The following is a 27,805-nucleotide window of genomic DNA, read 5'->3' as shown; positions in this document are numbered from 1 at the left end:
AAGCACTAAACTGACCTTAGATCAGTGCCCAGGAGTCAACTGTATTCTATTCCCAGTTAGACGGCGGCTTCGCCCACACTTCCTGTGTGTGAATTCTGGTGTGTGACGGCAGCATGTTCCCATGGTGCGCTGGTGGTCATCTTGTGCCAACGCTGTTCAGGACAGACAGGGAACCAGCAATGAGGGATACTTTCAACTACAGTTTAAAGGTGATTTCTCATAATACTTTCAACCAGACCTGGGTTCAAATAGCCTTTGAAATCTTTAAAATATGTTGAGGGTTTCTTTCAGCCCACCTGGAATTCCAGTTGGGTAGTGTTTGCCCATCTTTTGGGACTATTCTATTGGTTTATTGTGCCAGGCAAGCTCAATCATGCACAAATGCCATTTGAACCCAGGTCTCCTTTTGACTACAGAATAAAGGTGATCTTTTCCATTATAATGGGGCTGTTATTTGATATTTGACGTTTCATAGCTAGAGCAATTTATTTATTCTTCTCATGTGTGAAAGAGGTGGAGTGAGGGGGAAAATGGAGAGAGAGGAAGAGGTGTATACAGAGATGAAGGTCGTGTTTGAGAGCATCAATTCTACTCAGTAGCTGATCACCAACTAAGCAGACTGTCTGATCTACAAATCATATTTAAAAGTTATTAAGGATCCAAGGTGATTTGTAGATCAGTCAGTCTACTTAGTCGGTGATCAGAGACTGAGAGTGAGTGAGTGAGCGGACAGAGAGAGAGAGAGAGAGAGAGTGAGGGGACAGAGAGAGAGAGAGACTGAGTAAGAGGACATAGAGAGTGAGGGGCAGAGAGAGAGAGAGTGTGAGGGGACACAGAGATGGGGGGGGGGGGCAGAGAGAGAGGGGGGGCAGAGATGGGGGGGCATAGAGAGGGGGGGCAGAGAGAGAGTGAGAGAGAGAGGGGGGCAGAGAGAGAGAGAGAGAGGGGGGGGGACAGAGAGAGAGAGTCATAGAGGGATATAAAAATAATAATAATAATAATAATAATAATAATTGGATCAGAGTGAGAAAGAGACAGAAGGAGAGAACAACTGAGAGAGGTAGAGATGTCTAGCCAGTCCCCAATCTCTCTCTCTACCCCTTCCCCTTAGCCCCAACCCTCGATATTTGCAGATCTGTATAGTGGAAGCAATATGGTGCAAGCATCTACCTATCCAGACATTACAGACATGCTAATATCGAGGGGTTAGGGCCAAAGGGGAAGGATATGGAGCAATGTGGGATCTGCTGGTTGACTGTGTACCTGTTTGATGCCGCCCTTGGAGGTGCAGAACATGTAGATGACATAGCCCGGCACCAGAACCATGGATGACAGAGACATGACCCAGCCAATCCCCTGCCCCCATGCCGGGTACACGTACTTCCCCAAGGTCAGGGGGGTCATCTCAATGGCACTGAAGGTAAACACTCCCTGCACACACAGAAACATTTACCTCACATTAAAATAGGTGATGCTCCAGGCCGACTGCATCGCAGCCAGATCTCCCAACACCGGCCGGCGAGATAGGACAAGCCGATCTGGCCGGCTGGCCAGGATAAGTTTGGCCGGCTGGCCAGATAGGCCAAGTCAGTCAAATAGGACAAGTCAACCAGATAGGACAAGTCCGACGGCTGGCCAGATAAGACAAGCCGGCCAGATAGGACAAGAGGTTATCCTATCTGGCCAGTCAGATAGGACAAATTGGCCAGGTAAGACAAATCAGCCCGGATAAGTTTGGCCGGCCAGTCAGATAGGACAAGTCAGCCAGACAGGACAAGTCAGTCCGGACAGGTAGGACATGTTCGGCCAGCCGGCCAGATAGCATAAGTTCGGCCAGCCGGCCAGATAAGAGAAGTTCGGCCCTGTTAGTGAGCATTTCTCCTTTGCCAAGATAATCCATTAACCTGACAGGTGTGGCATATCAAGAAGCTGATTAAACAGCATGATCATTACACAGGTGCACCATGTGCTGGGGACAATAAAAGGCCACTCTAAATTGTGCAGTTTTGTCACACAACACAATGCCACAGATGTCTCAAGTTTTAAGGGAGCCTGCTATTGGCATGCTGGCTAAAGGAATGTCCATCAGAGCTGTTGCCAGATAATTGAATGGTAATTTCTCTACCAATGTCGTTTTAGAGAATTTGGCAATATGTCCAACCGGCCTCACAACCGCAGACCACGTGTATGGCGTCGTGAGCAGTTTGCTGATGTCAACGTTGTGAACAGAGTGCCCCATGGTGGCGGTGTGGTGATGGTATGGGCAGGCATAAGCTACGGGCAACGAACACAATTGCATTTTGTCTATGGCAATTTGAATGCACAGAGATACTGATATCCTGAGGCCCATTGTAGGGCAATTCATCAGCCGCCATCACCTCATGTTTCAGCATGATAATGCACAGCCCCATGTCGCAAGGATCTATTCACAATTCCTGGAAGCTGGGAAAAAAACAAAAACATAATGCACAATATAGGAAATCGGATGCCATTTGGGACGCAACCAGTGTTTCTGAGATGCAGGGTTTGGTATGATTTCCCTGGGGATTTAAACACATTGACAACCAATGAGAAGCCTGAATGGAAATGGCAGTTACCAGGCAGATTGCCGGAGTGAAGAACTTCCAGCAGAGTTTCCACCAGCCACAGGGCCGATAGCCGATCATCTCTTCAATGTCCCCATAGAACTTATCAGCTCCTAAGAGAGAGAGAGAGAGAGAGAGAGAGAGAGGAGAGAGTGCATTGAACAAACTACACAAGGTGACGATTTATAGATTATGTCAAGACATCCCAAAAGTTATCTGTAGGCTATATCCCAAGTGGGACTGTTGATGTGATTTCGAGTTAGCTCGGTAGTTAACCTTTGTTGTCTCGGTAGTTAACCTTTGTTGTCTCCGTGTGAGACTTGGATGAGCAATAACTTTTTAAAACTAAATTACGACAAAACTGAGATCATGCTCATGGGCTCTAACTCCCTCATCAAGAAACTGGGTCAATCCACAGGGTTAGTGGAAAATAATTAAGGAAAATATATTTGATAAAGATATGTATATCATGCATTATCATGCTGAAAAATATATTTTCCTTTATTATTTTCCACTAACCCTGTGGATTGACCCAGTTTCAACATATTCAAACTTCAACTGAGTCCTCACACACACCAGACCTTGGGGACCACATCACCCCCACCCTCATCAAACTCCACTGGCTCCTAGTTCAATACAGGATCATCTTTAAATTGCTCATGCTCACCTATAAAGGCACTCAATGGACTGGCGCCCACATACCTTACTGACCTCCTGCACCCTTACACTCCCACCCGGCTCCTCTGACACTGGCCTCATCACCATCTCTCACGCCAGACTCCGCTCCGGTCCATGGGAGACCCGGCTTTTAGCAGTGCAGCTCCCCAACTCTGGAACTCCCTCCCTTTCCATGTCAGAACCTCACAATCCATACACATATTCTAGTCCCACTAAAGACACACCTCTTCACACAGGCTTACCTGGATTCTCTGTTGTCTTAGCTTTTATCCTCTGTCTAGTTCACTTCCCTGGTCAGTCTGTCATCATGTTTAGTGTTCTCCATGGTCAGTCTGGCATCATGTTTAGTGTTCTCCCTGGTCAGTCTGTCATCATGTTTAGTGTTCTCCCTGGTTAGTCTGTCATCATGTTTAGTGTTCTCCATGGTCAGTCTGTCATCATGTTTAGTGTTCTCCCTGGTCAGTCTGTCATCATGTTTAGTGTTCTCCCTGGTCAGTCTGTCATCATGTTTAGTGTTCTCCCTGGTCAGTCTGTCATCATGTTTAGTGTTCTCCATGGTCAGTCTGTTCTTATGTTTAGTGTTCTCTCTGGTCAGTCTGTCATCATGTTTAGTGTTCTCCCTGGTCAGTCTGTCATCATGTTTAGTGTTCTCCATGGTCAGTCTGTTCTTATGTTTAGTGTTCTCCCTGGTCAGTCTGTCATCTGGCAAGTGTCTTCACTGACATTTTTAACATGTCCCTGACTGAGTCTGTAATACCTACATGTTTCAAGCAGACCACCATAGTCCCTGTGCCCAAGAACACTAAGGTAACCTGCCTAAATGACTACTGACCCGTAGCACTCACGTCTGTAGCCATGAAGTGCTTTGAAAGGCTGGCTCACATCAACACCATTATCCCAGAAACCCTAGACCCACTCCAATTTGCATATCTCCCCAACAGATCCACAGATGATGCAATCTCTATTGCACTCTACACTGCCCTTTCCCACCTGGACAAGAGGAACACCTACGTGAGAATGCTATTCATTGACTACAGCTCAGCGTTCAACACCATAGTGCCATCAAAGCTCATCACTAAGCTAAGGACCCTGGGACTAAACACCTCCCTCTGCAACTGGATCCTGGACTTCCTGACGGGCCGCCCCCAGGTGGTAAAGGTAGGTAACAACACATCTGCCACACTGATCCTCAACACGGGGGCCCCTCAGGTGTGCGTGCTCAGTCCCCTCCTGTACTCCCTGTTCACACATGACTGCATGGCCAGGCACGACTCCAACACCATCATTAAGTTTGCCGACGACACAACAGTGGTAGGCCTGATCACCGACAACGATGAGACAGCCTATAGGGAGGAGGTCAGAGACCTGGCCGTGTGGTGCCAGGATAACAACCTCTCCCTCAACGTGATCAAGACAGAGGAGATGATTGTGGACTACAGGAAAAAAAAGAGGACTGAGCACGCCCCCATTCTCATCGACGGGGCTGTAGTGGAACAGGTTGAAAGCTTCAAGTTCCTTAGTGTCCACATCACCAACAAACTATCATGGTCCAAACACACCAAGAGAGTCGTGAAGAGGGCACGACAAAGCCTTTCCACCTCAAAGATTTGGCATGGGTCCTCAGATCCTCAAAAGGATCTACAGCTGCACCATCGAGAGCATCCTGACTGGTTGCATCACCGCCTGCTATGGCAACTGCTCGGGCTCCGACCGTAAGGCACTACAGAGGGTAGTGTGTACGGCCCAGTACATCACTGGGGCCAAGCTTTCTGCCATCCAGGACCTCTATACCAGGCGGTGTCTGTCATCATGTTTAGTGTACTTTTATATACTTACTTATTTTAATATGTGATTGTATTACTTTCTATCCTGCTGATCTTCTTGTAAAGATACTTTGGGGGTCGTGAAAAGCACTTAAAATAAAATGTATTATTATTATTAACTGTAGCAGTACAAATGGATAGTGTTTAAACGGGATGTATGCTTGTAGAAAATAAGAAAAGTGCATACAACGATAGATCCTATATTCTCCTAATAGTATAGAAGCTGACTGTGTCCTACCATAGAACCAGGAAATGGAGACGGTTTCAAAGAAGACAAGGAAGAGGAGGCACATCCCGCTGGCAGAGTAGTAATCAAACAGCTTGAAGACGTACAGACCACCCTGGGGAAGCATCGCAGCCGTAGAGGCTTGTTAAAAGGCTAAACACACACACACACACACACACAGGCACGCCCTCATACACACACAAATATACACACAAAGACGCATAAACACATTCACTCACACAAACGCTAACCCTAAACATACAGTACATCCACACACACAATCCACACACACATTCACACACACACACACACACACTGTGTTACCTGTGTGATGTTGGAGAAGCCGATGAGGAAGGAGATGAGACAGACGCCAAGGATGAAGACCTTCTTCCTCTTCCTCAGCACCATGGGGAACTCATCCATCAGAGCTGTGATGAAGCCCTCCACAGTACAGAACTACAGGCAGAGCACACAGGTTAACACACACACACACACACACGTTGGTTCACTCAGGTCTTGCACCAGAGACCTCTAACAGGCTCGCTAGCTTCTGCAGGGTCACCTGGACACTCACTTTTTGTGCATTCCGTTGAAAATTGAAATATCAGTGGGAATTCTATGCAACATCTACTCGGTAGCAACAAGCCACTTGTCACATGTCCACCTGCCGTTCTGTTTTCTCTTTGTTCTACTGTAAGGAATTGTAATGTTGGCTTGTCTGTTGTCTGTCTGGTTCCCACTAACACCTCTCTTCCCTTGGTAGTTATCTGGGAGTCACTTGACTCTAGGTGGGATCCTCACCTGGCTGTCCAGCCCCAGCATCATCAGCATGGAGAAGAACAGGATGGCCCACAGGGAGGACATGGGCAGCTGAGTCACAGCCTGGGGGTAGGCCAAGAACGCCAAGCCTGGGCCTAGAGTTAGACACCACCCCAAACACAGTGAGCTAAGTCTGGGCCTAGAGTTACACACCACCCCAAACACAGTGAGCTAAGTCTGGGCCTAGAGTTACACACCACCCCAAACACAGTGAGCTAAGTCTGGGCCTAGAGTTAGACACCACCCCAAACACAGTGAGCTAAGTCTGGGCCTAGAGTTAGACACCACCCCAAACACAGTGAGCTAAGTCTGGGCCTAGAGTTACACATAACAGTACATCAGTGAGCCTCAGCCCACAGTGCATACTCACACTCAAATGGACACAGTACTGCACACCATAATAATTATTGTACCATATGAAATCTCTTCTGTTGAATAAAACGCTTATGTTTTGATGTTCCTGACAAAGTGATATAACTTCAGTCCTCTATTGTATCTTACATGTATCTAAGAAACCAATACTATACTTGGCTTCCTTTTTCAATTGATGAGTTGATTAGGAGCACTATGATCCCTTTTCTCTTATGTCAGAAGAAGTGCTGCTGATTTTCATTCTTCCCCTCTGATCAGGGACTTATTCAGACACTCAGGCAAAAGGTGAGTGGAGTCTGTGGCCAATCAGTGGCATTAATCAATTAAATTACTTTTACTGTATCAAGAAGAAGATACCCAGTGCTAGATTGACACTAAAGGAAACATGTCAAACTCATTCCACAGAGGGCCGAGTGTCTGCAGGTTTTCGCTCCTCCCTTGTACTTGATTGATGAATTAAGGTCACTAATTTGTAAAGACCTCCCCTCACCTGGTTGTCTAGGTCTTAATTGAAAGGAAAAACCAAAAACCCGCAGACACTCGGCCCTCTGTGGAATAAGTTTGACACCCCTGCTGTAGAGTCTGAACATCCTTTATATTTTATTTTGACATTGTCCTTTCCAGCACTGTTCCAGCAACTATGTTGGATGAGTAATTAGACCAGGGCAGTACAGCTCGGGTTGACTCTATAGTGTTAATCAGGAACAGCTGACTCTGATGCCAATAACAGTGAATGCTGCAGTAGGGTGAGTTAACTGTACTGTACCTGAGGCAGCTAGCTCCTGGACAGGCTTCTTGGTGATGTACGACATGAAGCCCACAATGGAGAAGATGACGAAGCCCGCAAACATGCTGGTGAAGGAGTTTATACAGCACACGATGAGGGAGTCCCTGACAGGAGAGAAAAACACAACCCATGTTTGGTATTGGTAAGGAGACAGGACACCATAATGGAACACCACGGAAGACAATAACAAGAAAAGGACAGAACAAATGAAAGCGAGAGGAACGATGGAGTGGAACCCAGAAGTATAGAATCAAAGCAAATAGAATGGTTCCATCATCTAGGTTTTTAACATGTAACAGAAGTCGTTTGATGAGCCTTACCTGAAGATGTGCGTTAGCTCCCTGAGAAAATGCACAGGCTTTAGCTCAGAGGGCTAACAGTCTTGATGCACACATGACAAGAGACCCAGGTTTGAAACCAGTGGGTCACTAACAGGGGCATAAGGCATAAAGGAGAAGCTGTGGGGGTTGCTTACCTGTATACATCGTTGTTGAAGGAGTTGTAACTTCCCAAGGCGATGAGCGAACCCAGACCCAGTCCATAGGAGAAGAAGATCTGAGTGGCAGCGTCCAGCCACACCTGGGAGAGTAGTCAGACAAAAACACACACACACACTCACAAAGACATACCGAAATACACACACACACACACAAAGACATACCGAAACACACACACACTCACAAAGACATACCGAAATACACACACACACACAAAGACATACCGAAACCCACACACACTCACAAAGACATACCGAAATACACACACACACACAAAGACATACCGAAACACACACACACTCACAAAGACATACCGAAATACACACACACACACATTTTTCAAGGACAGTTTTCACATTTCAAGACATTAAACATTTCTTATTTTTCCTGTTGACATTTGAGTGTGTGCCTAGACACATGGTCTGTGAGTGTGTGACTCTTAGGGGCTACCGTACCTCAGACTTGAGGAGTTTGTTGAAGTCGGGGGTGATGTAGAAGAGGATGCCCTCCTTGGCCCCAGGGAGAGTGACCCCACGGAAAAACAGGATAAACAGCATGAAGTAAGGGTACGTGGCGGAGAAATAGACCACCTGAAGAACAGATAGGGTACAAAGAAATAGACCACCTGAAGAACAGATAGGGTAAAAAGAAATAGACCACCTGAAGAACAGATAGGGTACAGAGAAATAGACCACTTGAAGAACAGATAGGGTACAAAGAAATAGACCACCTGAAGAACAGATAGGGGACAAAGAAATAGACCACCTGAATAACAGATAGGGTACAGAGAAATAGATCACCTGAATAACAGATAGGGTACAGAGAAATAGACCACTTGAAGAACAGATAGGGTACAGAGAAATAGACCACCTGAATAACAGACAGGGTACAGAGAAATAGACCACCTGAATAACATAAAGGGTACAGAGAAATAGACCACCTGAATAACAGATAGGGTACAGAGAAATAGACCACCTGAATAACAGATAGGGTACAGAAAAATAGACCACCTGAAGAACAGACATGGTGCATTGGTGAGGAGTGAAAAGGTGGGTAGTTGACTAACTTAAAAAAACTAATTGAGGGTGAACTTCCAGCCTCAATGGTACATGAGCAGACTGAAACATTCACCATTAGGGACTGAAACATTTTAATTCCTGCTCACCTGCCTCACCTTCCTCTCCTGTGCTTTGCGCTTTGTCAAATAATGATTGTGTTTAATTGGTCAATTCCATCAAGGCCAGGGCCTTGGGGGAATAAATTTTCTGCTTTGTGCGGTTGACATTAAATTCCAATTACCCTCGGAGAAGAATATGTAGATGTGTTCTTTGCTCATACATTTATATTCTTAAAAAGTGAGCATTAATTTAACACCCCCCTAACTCAACAAAGTTGTTATTGCATTTGTTTGTTGCCAGGTTACAGTCATGGAAGGTAGCTGTGGCCTGCTGCATATATCAGGGTTGAACTATAGTATATGATGATGCTGAAATGGATTTAGCCATTCTATCAATTGTATTGTGGTTGATGTGTCTTCCAGATGAGGAGAATTTTTCATTAAATACCATGAGTGCCAGAGACAGAGAGAGAGATGGAAACAGAGTCACCCAGACATAAGGAGACAGAAAGAGAGACAGAGACTGTCACGGATGCCGCCGAGGCTGCTCCTCCTCCTTGCTCGGGCAGGCTTCGGCGTTCGTCGTCCCCGGAGTACTAGCTACTACCGCTTGATGTTTTCGATGTTTGTTTTGTCATGTCTAGTGGGTACACCTGTTGCGTATTCTGTATTGATTATGTCACGTATAAGTTCACCTGTTTTATGTTTTGTCTTTGTATGTTATTGTCCGCGTGTCTTGGATGCCTTGTGTCGGTGTTATACTCATTGTGTCATTTTACGCATGTGGTGTTTTTCCCTCCAGTGTTGGAGACGTTTATTTTCGTGCGTATTTCGTGTTCTAGTAAAGTCGTCTTTACTTATCCTCTGTGTCCTGCGCCTGACTCCACCACCGCATACACATCAGCCTCTGACAGAGACAAAAGCATCAAGATGGAAAAAGAGACGGAAAGAGAGAGAGAAAGAGACATGAAAGAAAAGAGAGAAGGAAAAAATAACGAGAGTAGAAATAAGAGCAAGAGGTCTGACCTTCCCTGTCCACTCCACTCCTTTCCAGATAGAGAAGTAGACCAGGATCCAGGACAGGGCCAGAGTTCCAGCCAGGGGCCAGCGCACCTCACCAGGCTCCTCCAGACCACTGGACAGCTGGTGCATGTTCCGCCTGGACGGGACACACACACCGGTCAGTGCAGTCACACACACACTGGTCAGTGCAGTCACACACACACTGGTCAGTGCAGTCACACACACACCGGTCAGTGCAGTCACACACACACTGTTCAGTGCAGTCACACACACCGGTCAGTGCAGTCACACACACACTGTTCAGTGCAGTCAAACACACACTGGTCAGTGCAGTCACACACACACTGGTCAGTGCAGTCACACACACACACCTGGGTCACACAGACACATGCATACATACTTTTGGACAGGTTATACACACATGAACACACACACACGCATACAGACAGACAGGCCACTCACACACAAACAAACAGTTATGCACACTCTCTGGTCACCCACACACACATTGTCAATACACACACACAAATGTAGTATACACACACACATTTTACATATTTTATCCCATGCTTTTCACACGACTCAGTGATAAATGATAGAAGTTTAACACTTGAAATGCCAGGCCTCGAGGGACCCCACTTCCAGCCAATGATGTGTCTTTTGGACGTCAACATTCTAACAGTCTAATAAATACATTTCATGTATGCTATCGGAAAAACAATCCTTTGGTTGTATTTATGAAAGTCTTTAGTATATTAATGTTTTTTTTTCAAAGAACATAATAGCATTTTCATTAATTTATGATAATGTAGGCTAGATGTAAAAATGAAAAACCATTAGAAACACCACAATTAAAGTGTTAAAATAAAAATAAATGTTTTGACGTACTCCCAGAACTCAGTGACAGCACTGGTGAGGTTGGTGGTGTCTGTCAAACTGTAGTTGGAGAAACATTTCTCTGTGTTCCAGGGGTTATCACAACCCTCCCACGGCAAATCCTAGAGACAGATAGAGAGAGACAGAGATGGATGGAGAGAGAGAGAAGGAGATGGAGAGACAGAGGGTGAGAAAGAAAGGAGAGAGAGAGAGAAAGACAGACAGACAGACAGACAGACAGACGGATAGATAGACAGAGAGAGAAAGAGAGAGAGAGAGAGAGAGAGAGAGAGAGAGAGAGGGGGGGGGGGGGGGGGACGGAAGGATTAGAACAACCAGGCATTAGCATTGTCCATTGCCTAAAGGAGAACATTGGAGAGCAGAGAGCTATTTAACTCATACAGTAGCGTAGTAATCAATGATGTATGGTAGTAACCTCATCCCCAGGCTCAGAGCTGGCTGTTAGAGGAGACTATTATGGTAGTAATCTAAAGCCCGGTTAGTTTTATGATGGAGTGAGCAACTTGTTTCCCCTATGTCCTGTCCTCTACTGCCTGTTAGATATTATTTGTATGTGCTGTTTGTTTGTCATAGGAACCATTCCACACAAGAAGCTCCCTCACAAGAAAATAGAGTCATTTGAATTGAATTGAAGTCAATGAGTGCAGAGTTTTCATTGTCATATAGAAACTAAAGGTCTTTCCACCTTGTATCTAATTGCTGCACTATTGCTGCAAACAATCCTTTGGTTATATTTATGAAGGTCTTAGGTAACATTAGTATATTAATGATTTTTTTTCAAAGAACATAATAGCGTTTTCATAAATTGTTGTTACTTTAGGCTACAAACCACTAAAAACACCATTCTCCCGTGGACAGACCATGTATCTGACCAAATTACGCAAGTTTGTAGTTCTGGGTTAACCGAGATTAAAGAACCCGTAATGGAGTCTCAGGTACTCTCTGTGCTTGGAACCATTTTATTTTCTTGTCTGCTCTCTCAGGTCATCATCATATATGTATTTCTACACCACTTCTGAGTGGAAAGCTCTTAGTGTCTCAGATTGTCTGCTTCATTTCAGTGATGTCTCTTTCTCTCTCTCTCTCTCTCTCTCTCTCTCTCTCTCTCTCTCTCTCTCTCTCTCTCTCTCGCTCTCTCTCTCTCTCTCTCTCTCTCTCTCTCTCTCCTACTCTCTCTCTCTCTCTCTCTCTCTCTCTCTCTCTCTCTCTCTACCTCCACCTCCCTCTCTCTCTCTACCCCCTCTCCCTCTCTCTCTCGCTCTCTCTCTCTCGCTCTCTCTCTCTCGCTCTCTCTCTCTCTCGCTCTCTCTCTCTCTCTCTCTCTCTCTCTCTCTCTCTCTCTCTCTCTCTCTCTCTCTCTCTCTCTCTCTGTCTCTCTCTCTCTCTCCCCTCACACTCCTGACCCATCTCTTTGTGCTCCTGTCTGGTGTGAGGAGACTGGTGATGGAGAGCGTCTGTACAGATATAATAACTCTGTCTCAGGTCTTTGTGTAGAAACAAAATGAACAGCCACAGTGAACCACAGGAATCAGAACACTATTAAGTGAACTACTCAGAAACTCTATTGACTAAGTCTGACTAAGGCCTGCGTATTTCTTAGAGCATTTGTTAGTTATAGCCTATAACGTATTCAACCCACACTTATTTCTGGTCAGGTCACATAGTTATAATAATATAATAATATAATATGCCATTTAGCAGACGCTTTTATCCAAAGCGACTTACAGTCATGTGTGCATACATTTTTACATATGGGTGGTCCCGGGGATCGAACCCACTATCTTGGCGTTACAAGCGCCATGCTCTACCAATTGAGCTACAGAGGACCACAGTAAGTTAAGCTATGAAGTCACAGCAAAGAATATACTCCTGCTTATTCCATAGCCTGGTTCCAGATTTGTTTGTGCTTTCTGCTGAGTCAGCAACAGAGCCCAAATAGATCTGGAACCAGGCTATGACCATAGGAGTCAATGACCGTGGAAGTTGGCAAGACAGCACAAAGATTTGGGACAGATATTTTACTGCATTGTTGAGGAGAGTTAGCAAGCAAGAATTTCACTGTACCGTGTGCACGTGACCAATAAATGTTGATTTGATTTGACTGGGCTACTGCTTTCTAGTGTGGTGATGTCACCTACCGCTCTGAAGGAGTTGAAGAGGTAGCAGAGGGCCCAGGCGATGATGATAATGTAGTGTGATTAGTGTGGTGATGTCACATACCGCTCTGAAGGAGTTGAAGAGATAGCAGAGGGCCCATGCGATGATGATAATGTAGTGTGATTAGTGTGGTGATGTCACCTACTGCTCTGAAGGAGTTGAAGAGATAGCAGAGGGCCCATGCGATGATGATAATGTAGTGTGATTAGTGTGGTGATGTCACCTACCGCTCTGAAGGAGTTGAAGAGATAGCAGAGGGCCCATGCGATGATGATAATGTAGTGTGATTAGTGTGGTGATGTCACCTACTGCTCTGAAGGAGTTGAAGGGATAGCAGAGGGCCCATACGATGATGATAATGTAGTGTGATTAGTGTGGTGATGTCACCTACCGCTCTGAAGGAGTTGAAGTGATAGCAGAGGGCCCAGGCGATGATGATAATGTAGTGTGATTAGTGTGGTGATGTCACCTACCGCTCTGAAGGAGTTGAAGAGATAGCAGAGGGCCCATGCGATGATGATAATGTAGTGTGATTAGTGTGGTGATGTCACCTACCGCTCTGAAGGAGTTGAAGAGATAGTAGAGGGCCCAGGCGATGATGATAATGTAGTGTGATTAGTGTGGTGATGTCACCTACCGCTCTGAAGGAGTTAAAGAGATAGTAGAGGGCCCAGGCGATGATGATAATGTAGTGTGATTAGTGTGGTGATGTCACCTACCGCTCTGAAGGAGTTGAAGAGATAGCAGAGGGCCCATGCGATGATGATAATGTAGTGTGATTAGTGTGGTGATGTCACCTACCGCTCTGAAGGAGTTGAAGAGATAGCAGAGGGCCCATGCGATGATGATAATGTAGTGTGATTAGTGTGGTGATGTCACCTACTGCTCTGAAGGAGTTGAAGAGATAGCAGAGGGCCCATGCGATGATGATAATGTTGTGTGATTAGTGTGGTGATGTCAGCTACCGCTCTGAAGGAGTTGAAGAGATAGTAGAGGGCCCAGGCGATGATGATAATGTAGTGTGATTAGTGTGGTGATGTCACCTACCGCTCTGAAGGAGTTGAAGAGATAGCAGAGGGCCCATGCGATGATGATAATGTAGTGTGATTAGTGTGGTGATGTCACCTACCGCTCTGAAGGAGTTGAAGAGATAGCAGAGGGCCCATGCGATGATGATAATGTAGTGTGATTAGTGTGGTGATGTCACCTACTGCTCTGAAGGAGTTGAAGAGATAGCAGAGGGCCCATGCGATGATGATAATGTAGTGTGATTAGTGTGGTGATGTCACCTACCGCTCTGAAGGAGTTGAAGAGATAGCAGAGGGCCCATGCGATGATGATAATGTAGTGTGATTAGTGTGGTGATGTCACCTACCGCTCTGAAGGAGTTGAAGAGATAGTAGAGGGCCCAGGCGATGATGATAATGTAGTAGATGTTGAGCCAGAAGGAGAGCACCACTGAGGCCAGACCAACCCCTATAGGGGGAGAGAGAGAAAGAGGTCAGTATTAACAAACAAATAGTTAACTAACTATGAACTGCTATAGCTAACTATTATTTGTCTTTGGGATATGTGTATATCTATTCTGTTAGAATTTTTTATGAACTACAATGAGCTTGACTCCTTAATGATTTTGAATGTGTTGCATTTGTATGTACAGTTGAAGTCGGACGTTTACATACACTTAGGCTGGAGTCATTAAAACTTGTTTTTCAACCACTCCACAAATTTCTTGCTAACAAACTATAGTTTTGGCAAGTCGGTTAGGACATCTACTTTGTGCATGACACAAGTAATTTTTCCAACAATTGTTTACAGACAGATTCATTCACTGTATCACAATTCCAGTGGGTCAGAAGTTTACATACGCTAAGTTGACTGTGCCTTTAAACAGCTTGGGAAATTCCAGAAAATTATGTCATGGTTTTAGAAGCTTCTGATAGGCTAATTGACATCATTTGAGTCAATTGGAGGTGTACCTGTGGATGTATTTCAAGGCCTACCATCAAACTCAGTGGCTCTTTGCTTGACATCATGGGGAAATCAAAAGAAATCAGCCAAGACCTCAGAAAAAAATTTTTTGACCTCCACAAGTCTGGCTCATCCTTGGGAGCAATTTCCAAACGCCTGAAGGTACCACATTCATCTGTACAAACAATAGTACGAAAGTATAACCACCATTGGACCACACAGCCATCATACCGCTCAGGAAGGAGACGCGTTCTGTCTCCTAGAGATGAACGTACTTTGGTGCGAAAAGTGCAAATCAATCCCAGAACAACAGCAAAGGACCTTGTGAAGATGCTGGAGGAAACAGGTACAAAAGTATCTATATGCACAGTAAAACAAGTCCTATATCGACATAACCTGAAAGGCCGCTCAGCAAGGAAGAAGCCACTGCTCCAAAACTGCCATAAAAAAGCCAGACTACGGTTTGCAACTGCACATGGGAACAAAGATCGTACTTTTTGGAGAAATGTCCTCTGGTCTGATGAAACAAAAATAGAACTGTTTGGCCATAATGACCATTGTTATGTTTGGAGGAAAAAGGGGGCACTTGCAAGCCGAAGAACACCATCCCAGCCGTGAAGCACGGGGTGGCAGCATCATGATGTGGGGGTGCTTTGCTTCAGGAGGGACTGGTGCACTTCACAAAATAGATGGCATCATAAGAAAGGAAAATATGTGGATATATTGAAGCAACATCTCAAGACATCTTTCAGGAAGTTAAAGCTTGGTCGCAAATGAGTCTTCCAAATGGACAATGACCCCAAGCATGCTTCCAAAGTTGTGGCAAAATGGCTTAAGGACAACAAAGTCAAGGTATTGGAGTGGCCATCACAAAGCCCTGGCTACCCGAAACGTTTGACCCAAGTTAAACAATTTAAAGGCAATGCTACCAAATACTAATTGAGTGTATGTAAACTTCTGACCCACTGGGAATGTGATGAAAGAAATAAAAGCTGAAATAAATCATTCTCTGTACTATTATTCTGACATTTCACATTCTTAAAATAAAGTGGTGATCCTAACTGCCCTAAAACAGGGAATTTTTACTAGGATTAAATGTCAGGAATTGTGAAAAACTGAGTTTAAATGTATTTGGCTAAGGTGTATGTAAACTTCCGACTTCAACTTTATATGCATTCTTTAATTGTCTAATTAATGTAATCAAACCATCAACCACAATCAATCACTTACCTAGACTATCTGTCAATATGTGGGTGGATTTTCAACATACAGTGGGGAGAACAAGTATTTGATACACTGCCGATTTTGCAGGTTTTCCTACTTACAAAGCATGTAGAGGTCTGTAATTTTTATCATAGGTATACTTCAACTGTGAGGGACGGAATCTAAAACAAAAGTCCAGAAAATCACATTGTATGATTTTTAAGTAATTAATTTGCATTTTATTGCATGACATAAGTATTTGATCACCTACCAACTAGTAAGAATTCCGGCTCTCACAGGCCTGTTAGTTTTTCTTTAAGAAGCCCTCCTGTTCTCCACTCATTACCTGTATTAACTGCACCTGTTTGAACTCATTACCTGTATAAAAGACACCTGTCCACACACTCAATCAAACAGACTCCAACCTCTCCACAATGGCCAAGACCAGAGAGCTGTGTAAGGACATCAGGGATAAAATTGTAGACCTGCACAAGGCTGGGATGGGCTACAGGACAATAGGCAAGCAGCTTGGTGAGAAGGCAACAACTGTTGGCGCAATTATTAGAAAATGGAAGAAGTTCAAGATGACGGTCAAACACCCTCGGTCTGGGGCTCCATGCAAGATCTCACCTCGTGGGGCATCAATGATCATGAGGAAGGTGAGGGATCAGCCCAGAACTACACTGCAGGACCTGGTCAATGACCTGAAGAGAGCTGGGAACACACTTTGAAAGAAAACTATTAGTAACACACTACGCTATCATGGATTAAAATCCTGCAGCGCACGCAAGGTCCCCCTGCTCAAGCCAGCGCATGTCCAGGCCCGTCTGAAGTTTGCCAATGACCATCTGTATGATCCAGAGGATGAATGGGAGAAGGTCATGTGGTCTGATGAGACAAAAATATAGCTTTTTGGTCTAAACTCCACTCGCTGTGTTTGGAGGAAGAAGAAGGATGAGTACAACCCCAAGAACACCATCCCAACCGTGAAGCATGGAGGTGGAAACATCATTCTTTGGGGATGCTTTTCTGCAAAGGGGACAGGACGACTGCACCGTATTGAGGGGAGGATGGATGGGGCCATGTATCGCGAGATCTTGGCCAACAACCTCCTTCCCTCAGTAAGAGCATTGAAGATGGGTCATGGCTGGGTCTTCCAGCATGACAACGACCCGAAACACACAGCCAGGGCAACTAAGGAGTGGCTCCGTAAGAAGCATCTCAAGGTCCTGGAGTGGCCTAGCCAGTCTCCAGACCTGAACCCAATAGAAAATCTTTGGAGGAGCTGAAAGTCCGTATTGCCCAGCGATAGCCCAGAAACCTGAAGGATCTGGAGAAGGTCTGTATGGAGGAGTGGGCCAAAATCCCTGCTGCAGTGTGTGCAAACCTGGTCAAGACCTACAGGAAACATATGATCTCTGTAATTGCAAACAAAGGTTTCTGTACCAAATATTAAGTTCTCCTTTTCTGATGTATCAAATACTTATGTCATGCAATAAAATGCAAATTAATTACGTAAAAATCATACAATGTGATTTTCTGGATTTTTGTTTTAGATTCCATCTCTCACAGTTGAAGTGTACCTATGATAAAAATTGCAGACCTCTACATGCTTTGTAAGTAGGAAAACCTGCAAAATCGGCAGTGTATCAAATACTTGTTCTGCCCACTGTATCTCACCTTTCATCATAGGCATTAGTTTGGTCCACACCCCCAACCCCCCAACCGAGGTGAATTGGCCCAGTGAAGTCTCCAACAGGAACAGAGGTATGCCAGCAAACACCAGGGTGAGGAAGTACGGGATCAGGAAAGCCCCTGTCACATGACCAGGGCACAGTGTGACACAACAGAAAGTGTGTTTCACATTTACACCAAAGATATCCTCTTTCATCTGTGTTTACACTTTTACTTACAGACTGCATCCCCATTCTCCATCATTCTCTCAAAGTGTGCAATCACTATCATGGATTTTAAAAGCATTAAAGGATTGGTGGAAGCACTGTCTGGAGCCACAGGAGGCTGCTGAGGGGAGGACGGCTCATAATAATGGCCAGGAAGGATGATGCATTTGAATCCGTTCTCCTCCAGCTATTACCACGAGCCCGTCCACCCCAATTAAGGTGCCACCAACCTCCTGTACTGGAGACAGTTTTTACCACAGGAGGTTGGTGGCACCTTAATTGGGGAGGACGGGCTCGTGGTAATGGCTGGAGCAGAATCAGTGGAATGGTATCAAATACATCAAACACATGGTTTCCATGTGTTTGATGCCATTCCATTTGCTCCGTTCCGGCCGTTTTTATTAGCCGTCCTCCCCTTAGCAGCCTCCTGTGGTTTTTACCATGGGGCGTGTGCAAGTGCACACTTTGAGAGAAGGTTGGAGGATTGAGACTCAGATGTGGTTAAGACATTAAATGGCCAGTATTCAATCAGTTTTAGATAGTGTATTTATGGATAGGTGATTTCAGAAGTGTGTGATTTGTACAGCAGCTTCATCACATGTGATTAACAAACTAGCAGTCCCATCCCACTGAGGACAGAAGTCAATTCAGCGTCTATTCCACGTTGGCTCAACGTTATTTCATTGAAATGATGTGGAAACAACGCTGATTCAATCAGTGTCTGCCCAGTGGGATGACATGACCCGTTCAGTTTTGATGGTAAACTTGGCTGACAAATCATCCAGTGCACACAACCAAACTCACAATTTCTATATCAAGTGTCAACTCCCTGCACAGGGACACGCTGCTGTGCAAAACAAGCATACTCCTGCAAGGGCTATATGGATATCCATATTGAATTGAATTCAAAACACTTAATTGATCTCCAAAGGAGAAGTTGGATGTAGGACACAGACAGTAACATATGCATATGCTTACATATAGACCTGAGCCCTGATGGATGGTGGAACTAGTCAAATATATGACGTCTACAGAAACCAATAGAATGAACTATGCATGAAAACAAGGGGACTGTGCAATACAACACATTATCAACATATTACGTAAGTGTTTCTCAAACTCGGTCCTCTGGACCCCAAGAAAGGTGGTATTCGTTACACTTTAAGGATATTTTACCTTGAAAAACACTGTCACATTTTTTAGTTTCTGTGAACACTAACACTGTTGATGTTATGTATCTAGTCCTCATGAAAAATATATTTGTAATTATTTGCTCACTAACACAGAAAGTGACCTCAATAGTCCATAAATATGATGCAGCTTACTAGCACAGTGTACATTGTGATGAAATATAGATGTTTGCTAATGTCAATTTCATTATTAACAATAATAAATCAAGGTTGGTCATTAAATAATCATCATGGTACATTCCATGCAGTTGTTTTAATTACATGTTTAGATTTTCTCTCACTCAGGTTGCATAAAACAAAATAAGATGGATAGCCAAGTGTATTAATTGAAAGCTTCCTTTTTTGCAATGTCTGTTCATTTTCTATGTCATATTACACATCCTACAAGTTCCATGTACAGTAATGTAAAAACTGTCTATGGAACATTATATCTAATTCAGTAAGGCCTGTGACCTTAACAGCAGAGCAGAGCTTGGGACCAGGCCTACAAAACCAGGTCAGTGCCATACAGCACTGCTATCTCCTTATGTTGGAAAATGTGAAGCTAGGCAGCCATCTTGGTGCAGTTTTGGCATTCAACTGAACTGGTTAGTTCATCAAGTCCACATGAATTAATGAGCCCTTATTATAATATCAGGGGTTCTCAACCACTGGGACTCTAGAAAAATCCAGGGCCCCATAATTCACATTAAAGCAAATGTGGACTCTGGACACCCACAATATTAAATAGCATGTTTCTTAAAAACAATTTTTGGGCACAATGTGTTAGTTCATCAAACAGTGCTCAATATGTTGTGCTTTATACTGATGATATTTTGAAATTTGTAGTTTCAAGGGGTGCCAGACATTTAAGAGGCACCCTTGAAATCTCACTATTTCAAAGCCTGTAACAATGATTCTTCCCAGACGCCAAAATGGCCTACCTCCCCTCACTGTTTATTTTACCTCCTCCATTCTTGCCGCACAGGTAAGGGAACCGCCAGACATTCCCCAGGCCGATGGCATAGCCCACGCATGACAACAGGAAGTCAAACTTGCCCTTCCAAGAGCCCCTGTCAGGGAGTACTTCCTCCTTCTCCTCGCCATCTGTGGGCGCCACCGTCTCCATGACCTCGAATGGGACTGCCTGTTTGACCTCTGTCGGGGAGTTGAGGTCCACGGTGCTCTTACCAGTCTTCCCCATAGGGTGGGACCACGGTTCACTGGACCACGGTTCACTCAAGTCGAACCGCCGGTCCTCATAATCTGATAGGGTCCACTACATACGGTCCACCACGTATGGTCAAATGATGTATGGTCAAATTGAGCCTCAGTTAGTACGTTTGGTCCTTTTGGTCCTTTTGGTCCTTTGCCAGTGTACTTCGCAGGGAGATGGAGACACTGGACATGAAGTGGAGCTGTGAAGCAACAGAGATAGATAGATAGATAGATAACTGTGAGTTGTAGTGCATTCATGCTAACTCTGAACCCTCAATGACGACATACACTAATGTGTATTCGTATGGGGGCATAATCAATTCAAAGATATTGAGTTTGGCCATTAGTGCCCCCTCTTATGTCTATGTGTAATGCACTATGTATGTAAGGTTTGTGACATACTGTAAGTCTGTCTACAAAGATGCAGAAATACGTAAAAAATATATATTTTCTTAATGGATTCAATTGCTTACTACATCACATATGTGCAGATATGCGCACCACATGATTGCTCTCTCTCGCTCACTCTGCTGTGTGTACATCTTGCTATCTGTCACTCAAATGGCGAAGGGTTGAAGCTCATTGGCTAGAACTCGAATTGCTAGGAGGCTGGCACACGTGGGGAATATGTAGGGAAAATGCCGCGGCACAGCTTCCAGAAAAACAGTCATTTTCAAACTAGGGATTTTGTAAAACAGTAATTCTGCTCATAGATTATGCATGTATGAACTCCACATTGACACATCCAGCCCAAAGCGGGAGGTTTAAAAAATACTTAGTAGTCGCCAAAGTTCCGGAGCATGTCTTTAAACTTCAGTAGGCTATAAGATATGTTTGTCTGGCTCAAATGTTCTACGGTACTTCTTGGAAATCCACTTTGGTTTGGTAAATGTGCATATTTTCATGGCAATATCCTTTGAAAATGGCCTAAAGTGTTTTTAAAAGAAATGTCCTTGATTTTTCATCTTATTTATACTTTACTTTCTTTCTCTATTCAAATGTAAAACTGTATGATTTTTAGCGCATGGGCAATTTAGGCCTATCTGATCCTAGATTATCCTAGATTTTCCTAATGGATTCAATAAAGTCATCATCATGAGCAACCTCTCACAATGCCTCTATACAGATGGACTGATGATTGTAGTGGACATATGAGAGCTTCACTTAAACTTCAATAGGCTGATAGTTATGTTTGTCTGGCTCAAATGTAAATGTATTCAATTGCAAACTTTTGTCCTACGGTACTTCTTGGAAATGTTCTTTGGTTTGGTAAATGTGCATGTTTATTTTCATGGCAATAACCTTGGAAAATGGCCTAAAGTATTTGTTTGTTATATTTTTCTTTGCTTTATCATCTTTATGCCCTTCTTCATACTTTACTTTCTCTATTCAAATGTAAAACTCTTTGCTTTTCAGCGCATGGCCAATTTAGGCCTATCTGGGAGTTTTTAGCTCATGGGCAATTTGTCCTGTTGACAAAATGTTTTTTTCCAATTACCATTTCAAAGATACATCTTTTGTGTCACCTTGCTACTAATAATTTAGAACAGAAGTACGGCTGCTATAGGCACAATGGCACAATTATTCATCTGCGATTAAGCTAGTCTTTTGTATGAGTTGGATACACCAAACAAAATCACAGAAGAGAAAATAATGGTTCTCCACATTGTAAAAGAAACAGGGTAAAGAGAGGAGAAATTATGAAAATGCCATTTGTTTGGACCGTATGATCTCATTGGTTTGAAAAGCAAAACAAGATAGTCTTGTCATTTGTCATTTCAGTGCCACATTACCAAAGTGACCTTCGGATACTGCCTGAAAACTCTATATGAGCATAAATTGTATTTTTCTTATAGCCAGAGACAACTTTGGGGTATCAAAAGTGAAGTTTTGATATAGTTTCTTGTACAGTATCCATTGTTTTATCTTATTCTACACTCTTAGAAAAAAAGGTGCTCTCTATAACCTAAAAGGGTTCTTCGGCTGTCCCCATAGGATAACCCTTTGAAGACTCCTTTTTGGTTCCAGGTAAAACCCTTTTTGGTTCCGAATAGAAATGTTTTGGGTTCCATGTAGAACCCTTTCCACAGAGGGTTCTACATGGAACCCAAAATGGTTCTACCTGGAACCAAAAAGGGTTTTACCTGGAACCAAAAAGGGTTCTCCTATGGGGACAGCCAAAGAAAACCCTTTAGGAACCATTTTTTCTAAGAGTGTATAGTACTCATCCTGGTATACAGTATATACTTTACTTTATATACTTTACTAGGCATTCTGTATCTGACAGCATTCAACCTTTATCTTAACTAGTCATTTTAGTATTGCTGAAACAGCAGCTACTCTTCCTGGGGTTAACTTAGAGCTCTGTGAGGAGGGGGAAGATGATATAGGAAGATCTGCGGCATACCTGTGTCTGAAGTCGTAATGTCCCTTGTCATGTGATCAGGGTCCCTTCCTTATACCTTTACACCTGTAGCACGAGGCAAAAGTAGTAAAACCATCCAATGGAGAAAGGATCCAGCTATCCCCTCTATGAAAAGCTTTCATCCGCTGCCCCACCCAAGGGAACTGTCACAATGTCAATGCTGCTGGAAAAAAAAGTTTAAAAAATGTCTACCCCCTCTTTCTTTCTTCTCACCTTTAACTTTTTTCTCTGCAGCTGTTGGTGTCCCTTCCTTTGGCTGCTATTGAGTGGCAGATAATAAAGTTCGACCTGTTGTCTGATCGTATTATTATTCTGCCCGGTGAGGCCCCAGGGCCATGAGGGAGAAGTCAATCGCCTGATTCCGGTAGGGTGTCGTGCATTGTGTGTTGCAGTGTGGGTGGGGATGGAGTGTGTGTGTGTGTGTCTCAATGTGTATGTGTTTGGGGGGGTGCGCAGTGTTTGTGTGTGTGTGTCACAGTGCGAATGAGTGTGTGGTGGTCTCACAGTGTCTATCGCAGAGTGTGGGTATATGTGTGTTTCCCAGAGTGTGCGGATACGTATCTTTGAATATGTGTGTGTTTGTGTTTGAGGGTCAGTCAGCTTTTGCCAGTGCCGTTACCATGGGATTTCCCAATAGAGGAGGGCCTAATCCGAGCAGTGAAAGGCATTTGGAAGTTTGGAAAATGAAACAACCACTGCTCACTGCTTACTGGCTCTAGGCCTGGAATATGAAGAGCACAGAACATAATGTGAAATCATACGACTCTGAGGGTGATCCCTATAATATCTCCTTTCTCCTGAACTGTACACTTGTTCACTACTTCCCACATATCTTCCCACAAAGCATTGCATTGGTGGAGGCATGGGCCCGAGGGTTTTTCCACCCCAATTTCCATTCAAATCAGTGAAGGGAAGTGAGCAAGTGCACACTTTGGGAGGAAGGAGAGATAATTAGGACATAACCTGAGTGGCAGAATATTTTACTGCAACCTTATATTTACATTCTAATCTCTGACCGTAATTCTACGTTGACAATCACACCACAGTTATTTCTGCAAATATCACAGAATAAAACACTTTCAAATCTAACCCAAACCACAAATATATTCAAATGATACTGTGTGACCAACTCTGAAGAAAGCTGCATCTAGAGAATAAGTACCTTTAGAAAAAAAGCAGTCATCCACTTTTGTTCCTTTGCAGACTATGGCTGGCTGCATTATAGTGTGTATGACTGTGTGTGGAGTTGTCTGCCATCTCAATGCTGGATCTGGGCCTGCATCTCCAGGCAAATCCAGCTTCTGCTGAGATCCGCACTGCTGCCAAATGTCACCCTCCCACTGGGCACACGTCATTCCATTGAAATTGCAACGTGGAATAGACGTTGAATTGACGTCTGTGCCCAGTGGGCTATTTCCTAAATAGTGCACTACTTTTGGCCAGGGTAGGGTGCCATTTGGGATGTACACGTAGACCCACTCTGCTGCCAAATGGGTGATTCTAGCCACACTCGAAAAAGAAAAAGGTTCCTGGAGTATCCTTTAGGGGTTCTTCAAATTGAAACTGTGGGGGAACCTCTATAAGTTCTTTGAAGAACCCTTTAAAATGGTTCTTCAAAGAACCCCTTTTAATGGATCCTCGAATAACCTTTTGAATAACCTTTTTGGGCACAATTTTGAACTCCCCCCTCCCCTATTATTAATAATAATATGCATAACAATAACAACAATAACACAATATTTCAGTTGTCAGTGTTTATTATGATTTTAGTGGCAAAGCAGAATAAAAAAATGAGGTAAACTCCAATGGGTATATCCTCTGGCGTGTTGATGTTAATGTGTTGATGTTCTCCGTATCCATAGCCAGAATGATTTTGCAGTGCATGGTGATCGAACAGGTTTCCTGTTATATTCATCAGAGATGTAAGGAGGGTGAAGTGTGTGAATCCCAAAAATTGTATTTATACAGATGATTTAAAAAAACATGCACATGGCAGTATTCATACCTTGGTTTTTGTGGTAAATGTGAATGAAAAAAAACTGTTCACTTTTGATAATGTTTTTTATACAAATACCTTGTCCATAATGTAGAGGCCTCTAGGATTTTCATTGAAGAGGTAAGGGAGGCTGCTGTGACTGAGACCTATAAGGTTTTAGAGAAACCAAAATTAACTGTAGATAATACATGTGATCTGCACAACATACCAATACCAATTGTACATACCTTTGTGTGCCTCCTGGTCAGTATACCTGCAGACACAGACACACACAAAAGTGATCAGTTCAGTGATCAGTTCAGTTCTGCACCCAATGTAGCTATACCCTTTAACACATTCTTACCTCTTTGTGAATTGATATCCATTGAATTGTGTCCATTTTCTGTTTTAGAAATAATTTTAAAAGGGAGAAAGTGTCAAACAATACTGCCATTTGTACAAATATGAAAATATAGATGGTATCATCATAAAACAATATCAATTTAGATCATACAAGGGAGAAACCTTACCTTAGATTGAGGAGATCTTACAATTTTTCAGTTAAGTGCCTGCACCTGCTGTCATCTCAAATTCTAATCCAAATGTTTCAGTTGGGCAGTTAGGTTCCTGCAAGAACCCCCACCAACTAAGGAGGTTCCTCGTTGAACCCCACCTCCTTTGGGGTTCTTGGAAGAACCATTTGGGGGCATTTTTCAGAGCCAAGAACCCTAAGGTTCTTCAAGGAACTTTTATGATTTTAGAAGAACCCTTGTTCGACCCAACATTTTTTTTAGAGCGCAGCGCTGGAGGCCCAGATCCTACTTCCTCTATCACTCTCACTCACTGGGGGAATCCAAAGATTTTGATTATAGAGAAAAACAGAGAGAGGGAAAGAGAGCGAGAGAAGTGGAAGAGGGAAAGACGGACAGACAGACAGAGACAAGAGAATAAAGGATAAGAGAGAGAGAGAGACAGAGAGAGAGAGAGAGAGAGAGAGAGAGAGAGAGAGAGAGAGAGAGACTGTCCTTCCTTGCCCACTTCACACTCTTCCAGGAGGAAATGGAGAGAGAGGGTGGAGGAGAGAGACTGACTAAGCAGCACTCTCTCTGCAGTGTGAGCTGAGTGTGTAGTCCAGACACACAGTGTGTTGTTCAGCAAGGCTTGTCCAGAACTCTCTCCCTCCATCTGAAAGTGTTCATATAGACTGGTAGCAGTTTTTTACAGTTATATGTAGGGCCAGGATTTCTTCCTGACCAAGTAACATGGTGAACCTCATGGAAAACTCAATGGTGATATAGTGGGATATGGTGCAGCTTTGCAAGACTGTTGACGATACTGATGGTTTGATTACCAAGTTGCCATTAGATCATAAGAATTAGAAATAGTAAAACAATTTCTTCATCTATCATCTATCCATCCCAAGGAATTAAATTACTTTCACATAAGGGCCTCAGAGACGCCACTATCTCTCCTGAACCATCTTCACTCCAATATCTTGTCCTCCATATCCAATTATACAAGACAATTAGAGCTAATTGAACATTAATACACGCCAAAACAAAGCGTTTGCATTGACGACCAGCTCTGCAACCCTTGTTGATCCACAGGCTTTTATTAAAAAAGGAGAGATTCAAATCATAATGGAAGCCTAATAATGCCCACAGTGAGTCTGCATCCCAAATGGCACCCTATTCCCTATATAGTGCACTGCTGTTGACCAGGGCCCTTCAAAAGTAGTGGACTATATAGGGAATATGGTGCTATTTGATATGCAGCTCCTGTCGATAGCGGATCTGGAGTTGGGACTCTCTGGGTGATAGCTGGCAGAATTAGTGTTGTCAGAGCTGGTTTTCATCAATCTGCTTCTGGTGGCCCATGTGATCAATGGAGGCTAATTATCCTGCTAGAGTTAGCAAGGCCAGCGAGTCGCTCTGAGAATAATGAATGAGAGAAAGAGATGGGGGAGGGGGGGGGGGACAGAAAGAGAGAGCGAGGGGGAGAGTTAGTTGAAGAAACACTTAACACCCTAACATCCAATTAAACAGCATGGTGCTTGGTGATTGGTTGTATGTGTCTTTGAATGGTCCGTGCTCTCCGGAATCCTTGGGACGTCCCTACCCCAAGTTGACATTTAAAATGGTTAAGGTAAGGTTTAAGATTAGGGTTAGGTAAGGGTTTTGGCTATGGTTAGGGTTAGGGTAAGGGTAGGGGTTAAGGTTAAGGACATCCCAAGGATCCCTAATAGCACTGGCTGTCTTTGAATGAGAGAGAAAGACAGAGGAAAGAGAGGGAGAGAGTTAAACAAAATCATTACTTCAATGCTAAAGTAAACTTTGCCCGAACTCCAGACAACCGCATGACGCTTGGTGTTTGGTTGTACAAGTCTTCTTGTTCTCCTGACTGACATCTGTCATCTGAGTACAAAGCGGTGTTTACTGAGAGTTTATCCTAGTACCGTACTTTGTTTTGCTCGTCAATATTTCAGAGGTTCTCTTCTTATCAAGGAGTGATTGTGAAAGCCTGCGTCATACATATGGTTGGGTCTTTTAGGACAGGACAGTAAACAAATACAAACTGTAAACGATCGTAAACAAAAACTAGTCAGATGTGAACAATGATGTCTGTGAACAAAACAAATTTTGGCCCTGAAGTGAAATCCCCAACAAAAAACACGTCTAAAGACTTTTTGTAAAAAGCAATTGTAAACACAGTGAAGCTTTTGGAACAGCTTATTTTCCCATTGCCTCTGACTTCGGCTTCAGAGCAGAAACATTTAACGGTTAAGGAGTTGATTCACAACATTATCTAGGTACAAGACATAGGAGATATTGTCTCTCCCAATAGATTTATAGACCTCATATATTGATATGTAGATCTCTCGATTTTGTGTTATAGCTAGATTCTTATTGTGTTGTTGTTGTTATAGATTATATATGTATTGTTATCATCCGTATTTTACTAT

At 43.6% G+C, this 27,805-nt stretch overlaps 1 protein-coding gene across 1 annotated transcript; it reads right to left on the bottom strand.

The window, feature by feature from the left end:
* Positions 1 to 56: 56 nt before the first annotated feature.
* Positions 57 to 20,429, bottom strand: LOC311129296 (sodium- and chloride-dependent GABA transporter 1-like; the record flags this gene model as incomplete). The annotated part of the gene is made up of 14 exons (XM_084161579.1): positions 57 to 152; positions 1,264 to 1,431; positions 2,598 to 2,698; positions 5,325 to 5,427; positions 5,637 to 5,768; positions 6,114 to 6,226; positions 7,270 to 7,394; positions 7,766 to 7,869; positions 8,243 to 8,377; positions 9,931 to 10,063; positions 10,816 to 10,925; positions 14,357 to 14,457; positions 17,836 to 17,970; positions 20,192 to 20,429. The coding sequence occupies 14 exons, from the start codon at positions 20,427 to 20,429 to the stop codon at positions 57 to 59; spliced, it is 1,794 nt and encodes a 597-aa protein (XP_084017705.1).
* Positions 20,430 to 27,805: the final 7,376 nt, after the last annotated feature.

Source organism: Coregonus lavaretus (genome assembly GCF_964263955.1).
Source record: "Coregonus lavaretus genome assembly, chromosome: 5".
Lineage (NCBI taxonomy): Eukaryota > Metazoa > Chordata > Actinopteri > Salmoniformes > Salmonidae > Coregonus > Coregonus lavaretus.
The sequence above is the reverse complement of the archived record's forward strand: the minus strand, read 5'-3'. Positions and strand labels throughout refer to the sequence as shown.